The sequence below is a fragment of the Colletotrichum lupini genome, chromosome 8 (assembly GCF_023278565.1).
Source record: "Colletotrichum lupini chromosome 8, complete sequence".
Lineage (NCBI taxonomy): Eukaryota > Fungi > Ascomycota > Sordariomycetes > Glomerellales > Glomerellaceae > Colletotrichum > Colletotrichum lupini.
The window spans coordinates 4444237-4456731 of NC_064681.1; the positions used below are offsets into that span (position 1 = coordinate 4444237).

The following is a 12495-nucleotide window of genomic DNA, read 5'->3' on the forward strand; positions in this document are numbered from 1 at the left end:
GTTGTGATGTGTATGTATTTGATAAAACCAGCCAACTAGCCAGGAACGTGGCTTTTGGCGCGCTAACTCGAACTGGTTCAAGATCGGATGAACGCATCGATACCGGAGTGGCCATTGACCTGTGATCAGAGATGGACGGCCTACCTTACCTCCAGGCCCAGTCACATGTCAATATCTTGCTTTCACGATATTGCCATCGCTTGGGAGCTTTTTTGTTAATCCAGTCAATGAAAGGAATCGTCAATTTTAGTGCCGGTATCGGCCTCATAAGTTCAAAGTAAATGACCCAGCTGATACTAGCGAGATAGAAGTTGGGAAAGGTCACTTCCTCATATTGCTGCTAGTCTCTTGAACATTATTCTTCCATGTGTCTGAGCATTTGATCAAGACTGCGTCAGCCACGGCCTATGCCAGATTTTCTCTCGGATGCAATCCTAAAGTTGCTTAGGAGATGTCGCAGATATCTCGCAAAAGAAGATGAATACAATACTAGGACCGATAATGGAGCTGATACTCCGCTCCCCCGGGTATGCTTCTTGGGGGGGCCTGATGAATTTCTAAAAGGGTACCTTGAATCGTTACCTCTATTCCAGCTGAGCGTCGCCATTTTGAACATTTGTGATATGATACTCATCAGTCGTCTACACCTGCTTCGAGGCATTATGGTCATATGTTTCTACGCCAACGAAGACGTCCAGCGCATTGAAGAAAGCGCTGCAATCTTTCTCCCTGCCGAGACATCTATGATTCTATCCTGATGGTTTTGAAAAAGTCGAAGTTGACAGGTCTTTGTCCATTGCGGCAATATAAAGCAAAAATAAAAGGCAGTGTAAGTTGTGTCGATTCAACAAACATTCTCAGTCAAGTTCTCTGAAATACCGAAACTTCTGATATCAACGGTAGATGTAAAGGCAAAACGCAAGATAATCTAGCTTGACCCGCACAAGTGGAAAATCTAGTAATATCGACTACGTTACCATGCCACATTGACTCGGTCGGGCACAGCTTTAATCATCTCGTGGAAAATATAAATGAGCCGTGCTACAGCCGCCGGTTCTCAGGAACCGCGTGGATGTATCAGGTGTCGATTTCGGTGATTTCTTTGAATCCTTCTCGGGGTATCGTGTAAGTCGGCAAATTGAAAAGCAGCTCGGTGAATTCTGTGCCGGTGCTCTGAGCCAATCAGATCATTGGAAACCTCGGTGTATGGCGGGCGAAACGATCCCCAAGCGCAAGAATCCCGACGACATGTCGGGGATAAGCTCCGTCTTACTCTCTTCGCCCTCAAATTCATCGTCCTCCTCCTCTTCACAACTCTCATTTATCTGATCATCTGATAAGATCTCTTGGAATCTACACCAATAGTACCCTTGATCGGTCGATTATCGGTCCAGGCAACAGCTTTCGGTAAACGGGGCCCCGTCTACAAAGGCAGAATTCGGACTCAGTTCAAAAAGCCGAGCATCCCATCACGCTCGCCCAGCCCGCGTCCTGCAATCGTATTGATCCCCAAATCCTCAATTCCCCAGCCAGAGACCTACAGTATTGCCCAGTATGGACACTTTGAGAAGCCCAGATCAGTCCTCGGCGCCGAAGAAGCGGCGTCGGCCTGCTCTGGCATGCGAACAATGCCGCCGTCGGAAAGTCCGCTGCGATAGGAACCTCCCCTGCAGCACCTGCATCCGATCCAAACACGCCGTCTGCACATACACCTCGCAAGCAAAGCCAACGACTAGAAACAGCCCCAAACATGGGGCTGAAGTTAACGAGGGTTCTCTCCACACGGCTCTCCGCCTGCCAGACCTTGTCCTTCCCGCGCCCTCATCCCTGCGGGCGAGGCCACCGGTGACTTCTTCTCCCGCCGTTGGTGCAGATACCACTCTACCCACTCGGACACGGCTGGAAAACTTCAAAGACCCCGTCCACGGTTCGACCAAGGCCAGCGAATCGGGTCTCGGGTTCCCGGAACCGATCATCCCTACTTCTCGGCCCCTGTCAGAGGCATCTCCCACCACGCATGACCCAAGAACACTCGACGGAAACCCTCTCTTCAACCCCACTGACCCCGGTGAACATGGCGGATTCTCCGACTTTGGGATCTGGCGGCCGCTAAACCCTTCGCGTCCCCCGGCTTCCGTGAGCGTGAGAGCGGAGACGGCATCGACTCCTGGAAGTTGCCCCGGCTCCTCGTCGACGGTGAATTCTCTGGTTGATCGGGTGAAGCAACTTGAGCAGCAATTGTCGGATCTCACTGTGAAGTACGGTGCTAGGGAGGAAGATATACCTCAACCTACGCCTGGTCTCCGAGAAGGGTTGAGGTATAGTCGTGGCTGCGTCAGCAAGACTCGTTACTTTGGGCAGAGTCATTGGATGAATGCTGCTGATATGGTTAGTACTAATCTCCTCGTTCCAAGTCATCTTGATTCAAGCCGCTCCTCATTATTCCCTCCTATTTCCCTAAGGGTCAATTGCCTCTCATCGCTCGCCTGTCTCTTATTTTTTGCTCTGCTATCGTCCAGTTATGGTTGTAGACTCTGGTCCAGCATGAGGATCTAGACACACTCCTTATCACATTCTATCAGCGTGGTAGATACTTACACTTACTACAGTTGTACCGTCTCGTCAACTTTGCAAGGAAGTTTGAGAACCGTCGATCGTCTCAGCTCTATGTTGATCTAGAAAGATGCAAAAAGCTAGGCCGCATCATCAAAGCCCGCCGGACCCCCTCATTCAGCACAATCTCGACTGGCAAGAGCATGCCCTCGCGAGACTTAGCAGATGTTCTCATCGGAAACTACCTGCGCACCTTTGAGTGCATCCACCGCATCGTCCACGTCCCGACCTTCAAAGCAGACTACGAAAAGTACTGGCTGAACCCCTCCGACGCGAGCGACTCCTTCATCATCACCATGCAGCTGTGCATGGGCATCGGCGCCACAATGCATGACGAACGCTTTACCCTCAGAAATCTGGCCATTCAGTGGTTCTGGGAAGCCATGTTCTGGCTCATTGCCCCCTGCGAAAAATCCAAGATGACTATTCCAGGACTTCAGATCCGATGCTTGATGCACCATCTTCGTCACACGGCCAATATTGGCTGTGATCTCACCTGGATCGGCGCTGGTGCTCTTCTCCGAACGGCTATGTACATGGGACTGCATCGCGATCCCAAATCAATCATCAAAATGTCTCCATACCGCGCTGAAATTCGTCGGAGGCTTTGGGTCACGATCTTGGAGATGACGCTGCAGACGAGCGTCGACTCTGGAGGCCCGCCTCTTATTTCATTAGACCACTTCGACACTGAATTACCGGCAAACCTAGATGACGAGCAACTCGTCGAAGATGGCGAGTCCGCCTTCCCTGTGCCCAGGGATCCGGGTACACACACACAGATGACGATTCCGCTGGCATTATTCGGAACATTCGCAGCTCGTCTCGCTGTAGCAAAGCGCGTCAACGAGTTCCGCTCAGATACAGTCTACGAAGAGACCCTCCGACATAGCAACGAACTGAGCAGATCGCTCCAAAAGATGATGCAGCAGCTTAAGGCGTACCCGTCTGTCACCTCTTTTCAGCTGCGATATGTTCAGACCCTGACGTACCGGCTCTTCTTTGCCCTGCACCACCCGATTGCCCCGCTGGCGCTGCGGAACCCCGTTTACTACTTCTCTCGTAAGATGGTCGTTGACACGGCGTTGCGACTGTGTGAGGTTGCCTTTCTGGCACCTGAAAAGTCTGGCACTGGCGCCACGATGAAGCCTGCGACCCCGTCGGAGGTGGATTTCCATCGGTTGACTATTAATGGTGCCGGGTTTTACCGATCTGTTCCCTTCCAAGGCGTCATGACACTGGGGTTGGAGCTCATCAACATCAAGGAGGAGGAAGTGAGGAATGGGCACTCCATATTCTACAGCGGCTCTGAATATCAGCTGCGCGGTATTCTTGACGCTGTGTACGACTGGTCGCGGAATCGGATTCGGTCGGGAGAGACGAACATCAAGGGCCACGCGCTGAGTGTACTTCTCATTGCTCATATTCATGGCTTGGAGCAGGGTGTCAGTGATGAAAAGATTGAGAAATTCTTCGAAGAGGCGTGTAAGGAGCGTGTTAAGGAGTGCCATGATTTGCTCAAGGAGTTGGCTGGAGGCGATGTAACTGAGGAAGGGGTCAGCATGCCCGATGTCCACGATTTGGATATGGACTTTGATGCCGGCGTCGACATGCTTGGGGATTGGATTGGGGCACATCTTTGGTAAACATTCTTCCTACAAGCCCCAAACTGGTTTGATTCCGCATTCTAACTTGATTCCAGGACAATAATGGGTTCGGGTTCGCTTCCATTATGAACTTCAACGCCATGCCTGATATGTTCTCATGATGCAGCACTCAATCTATTGGAGATACTGCCTTTGGAACGAGTATACAATCATCTGTCATGGTATTCGTTCGAAAGTCAGTCCACAACTCTGTAACATTGCGTCTTCCTGCGACAAAATGAGTGGCGGAGATCAATTCTCTCAGCTCAGTCCTAGACCGCGTCCTTGATCAGACTAGACCAAGCCAGAGACGAAATCTATTCACGAGAAATTACTCCTCTTCGTTGACAACCTTATGAAAGGTAGTTAGTGCTTGGGGGCTTATTGCCGATGAAGCTAAGGCAGAGAAGAATCGGCAAAAAAGGGAGATGGCAAGTGCGCTCCGAGGGCGCAACGGGGTAGAATTGAAGAGCTATAGGAGAAGCGAATACACCAAAGAAGAATTGATAGAGGGTTTCATCATGTGCTAATAGGCGAGAAGATGCTAGACTATGAACACTTGCCAAGTTCTGACGACAAGTGTTCGACTTTGAACAACTCAACGTGTAGGATTCAAGAGTAAAAAGAAAAAAGCCCAACCGGACGGAAGAACACCGAAGTCCACTGGAAAAGATGGATGAACAATCGTCTCAGCATGGCTGTGAGTGATATTTTCCGCTGCGGAGATTCTGTAATTTCGGCGTTTGGCGGGAATAACAGCTGAATCTTGCTGCATTCTACTCTAATGCTCTGAAGTACCTTACGTGCTTACCTACTTTAGCTGCAGTTCAGTGCGACTGCGACAGCATGTAGCAACCTGGGCTTTAGCGGCGCTTGCTGATGGCCCTCCTCTTAGAGCTAGGTACCAAGGCGAAATTAGACGTGAGTTTTGAGACGTAGCTGGCCAGCGTAGGTCAGAATCGGATGAATGCCTCACACCAGTCAAGGAATTTGTGACTATGACTGGATGGAATTAGCAACCATGCGGTGCAACAATATCCCGTCAGACGAACAGAAGTCCCTTCATGGACCCCTAAGCCTCGGACTTGGTCCTTTTGAGGTCTTACTGCCTTGGTGCAGGTTCCATAAGCAGCCGCGCACGTATTTCAGGCGCCGCGAGATGGCGATGGCGCTAACTCCGGGACGCCTTCCGCCGGCAGATGACTCTGTAATTCGTCTGCTAAGCCGCCAGGGTGGATTCAATGTCCGCAGGACGCGGCCGCACCGCCCGCTCCGTCTTAGACGGCTGAGATTGAAAAGACGGCCGGATCGCTGCTGACCTGACTGAGATGTAGATTATTACTCTCTCATCTTATTCACTTTTGATATCCAGGGCACTTTAGCAGAAGTGAACATTTCCACACTGACGTTGTTGTCATCTCTAAAGCACGACTCAACCGACACTACTAACACGATGCATCTCATCCTCACTGGAGCCACTGGCCTTGTAGGCTCAGGCGTTCTCGATGCCATGATTAAGATGAAGGACATCACAAAGATCTCAATCCTCAGCAGAAGCCCAATCCCCATGGCCGAAGCCTCAAAAGATCCTCGAATCAATGTCATCATCCACAAGGACTTTGAAAAGTACGACGCAGACGTACTCGACAAGCTCAAGGGCGCAAACGGCGCTGTGTGGGCACTGGGCATCAGCCAGAACAAGGTCAGCAAAGAGTAAGCACAACCCCTCCAACCACCCCTACGAGAAGTGCTTACACGGCCACAGGGATTATGTCAAAATCACAAAGGACTACACTTTGGAAGCAGCAAAGGCTTTCGCCAACCTACCGCCGAACAACGACCCCTTCCGCTTCATCTACGTCTCAGGCGAGGGCGCGACGCAGACGCCGGGCCGCTTCAGCGCCATCTTCGCCCGAGTCAAGGGCGAGACCGAGACCCTCCTCTCCGAGATGCGCGCCGCGAACCCGCGTCTGCGCGCCGAATCTGTCCGCCCTGCCTTCGTAGACAAGGCCGGCCACAAGGCCGTCGAGACCTATGCGCCCAACGCCGGCGCGCTGTACAACGCCATGAATATGTTCCTCGGCCCCGTGATTCGAACAACTATGCCATCTTTTGTCAGCCCGACAGAAGTTTTGGGCAAATTCATGAGTGAAATGGCGATGGGCAAGATGGATGACGGACTTACTGCGGGCGGGAAGGGGATTATTACGCTTAACGGCGGATTGAGGGTCGTGGAGAATGTTGGCTTCAGAAGGTTGGCTGGTTTGCAGTGAAGATACCCCGTGAGATATGAATCCCAGTGCCGACGTGTAAAGTAGCTTTTTTGTTGTAGTATTGCGTTCCATTGGCAGTTGAATTATGACTCACCATACCGGTTGTCTAAATGTTCAGGGTTTACACTGATTTGCGCTCGCATCTTTGGACATGGACGATCAACTTGTCGCATTGCAAAACCCCAACACTACATAATGCTCGATCTGGGGCCAAGTCGCCAGCCGAAACCACTCATTGGATCCCACAGGGATCCCCTGGCTCAATGGTCTAGTGGTATGATTCGCCCTTCGGGTTTACCAATCCTTGCGCACAGCGTGAAATTGGGCGAGGTCTCGGGTTCGAATCCCGATTGAGCCCTTCCGTTTTGCCAATTCTTGATATATCGTGTCAAGGTTGATTTGTTTTTGGCTGACGGTCATTCCTCAATGTTTGCGAGCGACGGCTTCGTCGCTTTGACTTGGTTGTGGCCAGATAACCCCTTTTGTGGTCTAGAAAGACTACAGCTAACACGAAGTTAAGGCACTCATGTCAAGATTGTACTTGGCTGACATGACACAGCAACATTCGCGAAAAAACATTAGTGGGTGACACGATGTGCGACAATGGGTGGTCAGTCAGCATGAAGTGGATGCGGGCTAACTCATGTATTGTTGTCGCCATGCGAGCTATCTGGAGCCGGACTCTCACTTCGGCATGCTTGCCAACGACCCAAAAGCCCCTTCCCATATCAAACGAATGTTAGAGGGTGAGACGCCTCGATACCAGGAAGCCAAGACGCCCGAACGCTGAATTACGAAATCCTCAAGACCTCGAGGCCGGATCTCTTCTGGTCGTTGTAACCTTTCTGCCGTTTCTTATGATATCATCCCAGCATGCCTTTTTCCCCATACCTATCCCCGTATTCCGTTTTGTCGTCCTTGACCTAGGAGCTCCCAAGTACGTCTCGACTCAAAGTAGGAAAGCGATGTTCAACATTCGAACCAATCTAAGACAGATGGTTGGCAGCTGGGCGGCGTGTGTTGCTAGGGAATACGCTCTAGCTGCATCGCTTGGTCGGCCCATGTAGTAAGTAGCAAGGAGATGTAGTATGCCTTACACCATGTAAGCAATATAGCTGCTGTCTGGTGCAACCGGCGAAGATTCTGCCGAATAGTCCTCGTCGCCTTCATTGTCCTCATATGGCGCGGAAATATGGAAGACGGTACCGTAGGCGGGAGGCGGGGTGTTCCCTTCGAAAGCAAGAAGCGGTCTCGCAGTAGAGTCCTCGCGCTCATATCGAGGGAGCGGCTCCGATTGATCCCTAAAGCTGCGCAGGTTGGGCACCGTTCGTAGGTTGTCTCCGTAGTAGTATTGTGGTGGATTGTACCGGGCATCAAGGTAGGCCACGAGAATGTTGGTTCCGAGCGCTATGCTTCCGAAGAAGAGGAAGCTGAGAAATATCAAGAAGAGCGCTTGAGGGAGGGACATGTCCCAAGGATCGCCGTGCATGTCTTCCATGGCCTTGAGTATGGAGTCGGAGATGCTGAAGTCGTGGATGGCGAAGAAGTAGTCAACACGTGCCTCCGGAATGTACATTTTGATGTCTGGTGTAAGTATGATTCTGTTCTGATGTGTACTTCAGTTGCGCTGAGGCCTGATGACACGACTTGGTGTGTATGGCGAGAAAGCGTGGTGTTGTTTTTCTCAAGCAGGTTAGAACAGAATTGTGGGTGCATCCTCTAGGAGATTGCATCCAGCCAGGTAAAAGCTCGTCTTTGAGTGGGAGCGTGAAAGCAATTTATTCTACAATTCCTGGTCTTTCCCCGGAAGGAGACAATTAAGCTTCACGATTACCGTTTTTTGCCAAACTAAGGTGGCTTCTGGATGTCCTCAGGACCCGTCTCTCTCTGCCAAGGAAGCACCTTGATACCACAACGTAGGACAAGCTCTCTCCCGCCCACGGCTCGTCCATGTACGAACACCTGGAAAACCAGAGCGTTGTGGTCAGGTGGAAATGCAGCATCACTCAATGACAAATGAGAACGACCCGAGCAGGGGACAATGATCAAAATCTTCAACTGTACAGGATACGAAATGGAATAAATTCGTTTCACTAATCTTTTCATTAGCAAGCACTTCCATACTTACTTACTCAGCTAAGGTACATGTACGCAAGATATCCCTTATTAAAATGACATCACTCTCATTCGGCAGATCATCTGCTTCCTCAATGTTGTCCACCTTTCTTTATGCCTCTGGCTTTCTTCCGTGAATATTGTAACTATCATGAGATGTCAGCTAATACCAATTTCAGGACCAACTTATTACCAACACTGTCCAGTACCCATGAATAGACCTGTCTTTCAGGTCCTTCCGGACATCAATCAGGAAGGCCTGCACTTCTTCCTTCGTCCAGTTGTGTATGCGAGTAAAAGCGGCCATGGTGAAGCCCTCAACACCAGAGGACATATTCTCGTGGTTCCACATGCCCAATTCCTTATACTTAGAGTCCCTAGCCCATGCGTTCAAGGGCCATTTGTCGCTCTGGATTGCAACATCAACGAATCCGACCTCTCTCATCATCTCTGCAAGCGGTTCGATGTGCTGGTAGGGCCTTCCAAACTTGATGGATGCATCGTATATCAGGTCGACACATCTGGAGACAGCATGTTCCGGCTTCAAGGTACCATCGTCGGACTTGACGAACACGTCGTACTCCTGCAGCTCTAGAAAACCTCCCGATTTGAGGTTGCTGCAAAAGCATGAGTCAACAGGCATATTTCACTTTAGTCTGGGTATTCGACGAGGGCTTCTTACTCAAAGCACTTTTTGATGTAGACTTTCCAATCAATGATTGAGGAGTTCATCGCCCTTGTGTGGATATAATCGAACGGCTTCGAGTAGACCCAAGGCTCTTCTAGGTCATCAATCTCGAACTTGACATTAGGAGGGATGCTTGAAGGTGTCAGTGTCTTGAAACCAGGTGCTAATGCAGTCCCAAGTATGGCTGCTAGTTGAACTTGACTTTTATACCAGGTACTTACAACTGTGGCATAGACGGAGAGAGATCAATGCCGAGGACCTGTCTCTGCCATTAGCTTAATACCATGAAAAGCATCTATCAGTACTTACTTCAGCTTCAGGGTGTTCCTCCCCAAAGTCAACTGCCCAGATTCCAGTGCCAGTGCCGACATCAAGGACCCTCTTCACCTTTGAGTCGGGGGCGTTCGGAGGTGCGAGACCCAGCTTGTTATCCAAGGTCAGAAGGAAAAGGTTGTGTTGCAAATATGGCTTGCTTATCAGCTTAGTTGAGGCCAGTTGAACAGAGGGACTCACCCAGTCTGTCAGATTCCGATGCGTCATTGGGAATATGATATTCTGCGTCATCGACGTCAGGTTTGCTCTTATTGCCGATGTTCCATTGGGTCAATACTCACGGCCGTCTTTGTACTTGTGGTACGTTCGACCATTTTCGATTCGATAATCAAGAATGGAGGAGGCGATACTCGTGCTTGATGAAGCGATGCTCTGTTATTGATCATTAGCTTGACCATGTCGTCTAGAATACAGTCACCAAGACTCGAACTCACCTCCCTAAGCTCCGACGCGTTGTCATCGGGGGCCTAATTCGTGTCAACGATTGAGAAGAGATGAGGTCCTGTGTCTTTCACTGTACATCTTGGGGAACGATGTGTCCCGAGCCTTCGACGGTGGCCAGGTTCGCGGCTGCAGGGGCTGCGCTTATGGTGTTGCTGGACATAGTCGGAAACGGAACAAGAACAAAGGCGTCGAAGGTTGAGATCAGGTCTTTCACCCTGAACGAAATGGCAATGTTTCCTTAAGAGTTTTTTTTTCGATTTAAGGATGAGGAGATCACAACAGTGATACGATTAGCAGGTGTGCACAAGAGGCTTGATTAATTTCTATTTACCCCTCTCCTTGGCTGGAGACAAGTATGCATGTTGGCGGCGAAGATACTATTCACGGCGTATGCAAGGTTCGTAAACATGGAACCAACGCACGAATCTGGACGAATTGGCCAGGTAGAGTACGACGTGGAGCTCGTATGGTGCCACGATGCAGGGTATACCGTATATTTAAAATTATGCAGTGCACAATTGTTTGTGAGTGCGTTGGTAATTCCATCACTTTTCATAATTACGAAAATAACTCTTCACGACAAGAGCAGACTGGAAGATAGCACTGTGATTTGACGTTCATGGTAGTATGTAAATTGAGCTTCACCACAAGCTGCAACAACTGGGTGATTTCATATAGTCGTTGGGATTTAGAGGTTCTCAAGATGACAAGCACGGCCGATTTCGATCCGGCAGGGTCGCCTCTAAAAAGCGAAGTATCCGAACGGGTGCATCTTCTTAGGGTTACTGTTTCCAAGATTGAGACAAACTCAAATCTTCTTTAGTACTATCACCATAATCAAAGACCTCATTAGGACAGGTAACCTCAGATTGGTTCCACTTTGTCTTCCTCAGGCCCTCTTCCAAACGCAGAGTAGCTAGGCCACGTTGTCAGCTTCGAGGCGGGATAGCAGCAACGCCTGAGAGACAAGAACGACTTACATTGGCAAGTTGGCATGGATATGCCGATCTCTCAAATGTTTTCGCCCATCAGTGAGAAGCAGGTGAACCTCCTCCTAGGTCCAATGATGTGCCCTACCTTAGTGAGAGGGGCCATGGTAAAAGCCTCAAAGCCTCGAAGCCGTTGCAGAAATGTTCGGTGTTCCAGATTCCCAGTTCCTTGTATCTGGGATCATTAGGCCAGGGGGTTGAAGGCCACTTGAAGGCATGCGTTTCCTAGCTAGTGTAAGTGATTTAATGCGGTCCAAAGTACAGACAATTGTACGCTTCTCACTGCCTCTCTGCTTGACCGGATTCAATTATGCGGGACCACGGCGAAGATACTCTTTTCAGCGAGGAAACGTTCGCGAAAAAGAAAGCAACGCGCGTAACACAGCGAATCTCCCAGAGAGAATGGAGCTCGTACAATAACATCATGCAGTTGGTTGTGATGTTTGATGCGTGGCATGGTGGCTCGTGCATGGAAGCCATGTCGTTGGATCACATCACAGGGACATTTCCGACAATTACCAGCTGCAGCAGCCTTTTTGCTTCGTGGTACTTTCCAAAACTTTGACACATACGGATGATACGTTGCGGCTCATTTGGATGTGGCTAATGAGGCTGAGAGTAGGTGTCGTTGCAGGAGGCTCGGGAGGGGGTCCCTTCTATAATAGTTCATGCATACTCGTACACCCAGAGTTCGGACGATCGGGCTTGAAAGGCGACTGGATCGCGCAAGCAAGTTGATTCGTTGGGTGTGCGCCATGCAATGAAGCCCGAGACGGATTTTGAGCATGACAAAGAGGGAACAGCACGAGCAACTGGGGGGCATGGAGTATTTTGAAGCAGCTCGTTGGCAATAATCAGCTAGGGTAATCACACGAATGTGTCAGTTTGAAGACAAGCTTTCAGCAGGACCCGTCCGAAGTTGTAGACCAGCGGGGCTACCCCGATCCATCATCTCAAAGTCCCGCTATTTGAGTTCAGCTAAACCGTCGGGTTGACAGTTGCAAGACTGGCAACCCCGTAAACATAGGTAAACTAACCTGTAGCCCCCCCGGTTACCTGACCTAACTATAAGAAAAAGGACGTAACCTAACTAATTTTCTAATTAACTAGTTTAATTACTATAGGACTAACTAAGCGGATTTTTAATTAGTTAAAAAATCCTTAGCTAAGTATAAACTACTTTTACTAATTATAACTTATATTACTAATTATATACCTCTTACTTTATTATATAAATAGCCCTTATTATACCCCTATTAGCTTTATATTTTATTTATTACTTATTTATATTAAGCCCTCTATAAAGAGGGTTATTAATTTACTTTTTCGCTCCTTAATTAATTTATAACCAGTTCCGAATTAATTCTACTTATTATAATCTTTTATAAGTATTT

General features: G+C 49.4%; 6 protein-coding genes and 1 non-coding gene across 7 annotated transcripts; 4 read left to right on the forward strand and 3 right to left on the reverse strand.

Annotated features, from left to right (window-relative positions):
* Window positions 1-1554: 1554 nt before the first annotated feature.
* On the forward strand, window positions 1555-4259 carry CLUP02_15798 (fungal specific transcription factor domain-containing protein; the record flags this gene model as incomplete). Its single annotated transcript, XM_049294722.1, has 2 exons — window positions 1555-2388; window positions 2610-4259. 2 exons carry the CDS (start codon window positions 1555-1557, stop codon window positions 4257-4259), a joined length of 2484 nt encoding a protein of 827 aa, XP_049151869.1.
* Window positions 4260-5712: 1453 nt separating this feature from the next.
* CLUP02_15799 (nucleoside-diphosphate-sugar epimerase) lies at window positions 5713-6532 on the forward strand (the record flags this gene model as incomplete). Its single annotated transcript, XM_049294723.1, has 2 exons — window positions 5713-5972; window positions 6025-6532. The coding sequence occupies 2 exons, from the start codon at window positions 5713-5715 to the stop codon at window positions 6530-6532; spliced, it is 768 nt and encodes a 255-aa protein (XP_049151870.1).
* Window positions 6533-6789: 257 nt separating this feature from the next.
* CLUP02_tRNA274 lies at window positions 6790-6890 on the forward strand. Its single transcript has one exon. It is a non-coding gene; the product is annotated as a tRNA-Pro (tRNA).
* A 499-nt stretch (window positions 6891-7389) lies between these two features.
* On the forward strand, window positions 7390-7599 carry CLUP02_15800 (uncharacterized protein; the record flags this gene model as incomplete). The annotated part of the gene is made up of 1 exon (XM_049294724.1): window positions 7390-7599. One exon carries the CDS (start codon window positions 7390-7392, stop codon window positions 7597-7599), a length of 210 nt encoding a protein of 69 aa, XP_049151871.1.
* Window positions 7600-7625: 26 nt separating this feature from the next.
* On the reverse strand, window positions 7626-8108 carry CLUP02_15801 (uncharacterized protein; the record flags this gene model as incomplete). The annotated part of the gene is made up of 1 exon (XM_049294725.1): window positions 7626-8108. One exon carries the CDS (start codon window positions 8106-8108, stop codon window positions 7626-7628), a length of 483 nt encoding a protein of 160 aa, XP_049151872.1.
* A 651-nt stretch (window positions 8109-8759) lies between these two features.
* Window positions 8760-10272, reverse strand: CLUP02_15802 (uncharacterized protein; the record flags this gene model as incomplete). The annotated part of the gene is made up of 8 exons (XM_049294726.1): window positions 8760-8793; window positions 8869-9264; window positions 9330-9467; window positions 9557-9594; window positions 9645-9853; window positions 9950-10040; window positions 10103-10135; window positions 10189-10272. 8 exons carry the CDS (start codon window positions 10270-10272, stop codon window positions 8760-8762), a joined length of 1023 nt encoding a protein of 340 aa, XP_049151873.1.
* A 913-nt stretch (window positions 10273-11185) lies between these two features.
* Window positions 11186-11581, reverse strand: CLUP02_15803 (uncharacterized protein; the record flags this gene model as incomplete). The annotated part of the gene is made up of 2 exons (XM_049294727.1): window positions 11186-11276; window positions 11517-11581. 2 exons carry the CDS (start codon window positions 11579-11581, stop codon window positions 11186-11188), a joined length of 156 nt encoding a protein of 51 aa, XP_049151874.1.
* Between the last annotated feature and the right edge of the window lie 914 nt (window positions 11582-12495).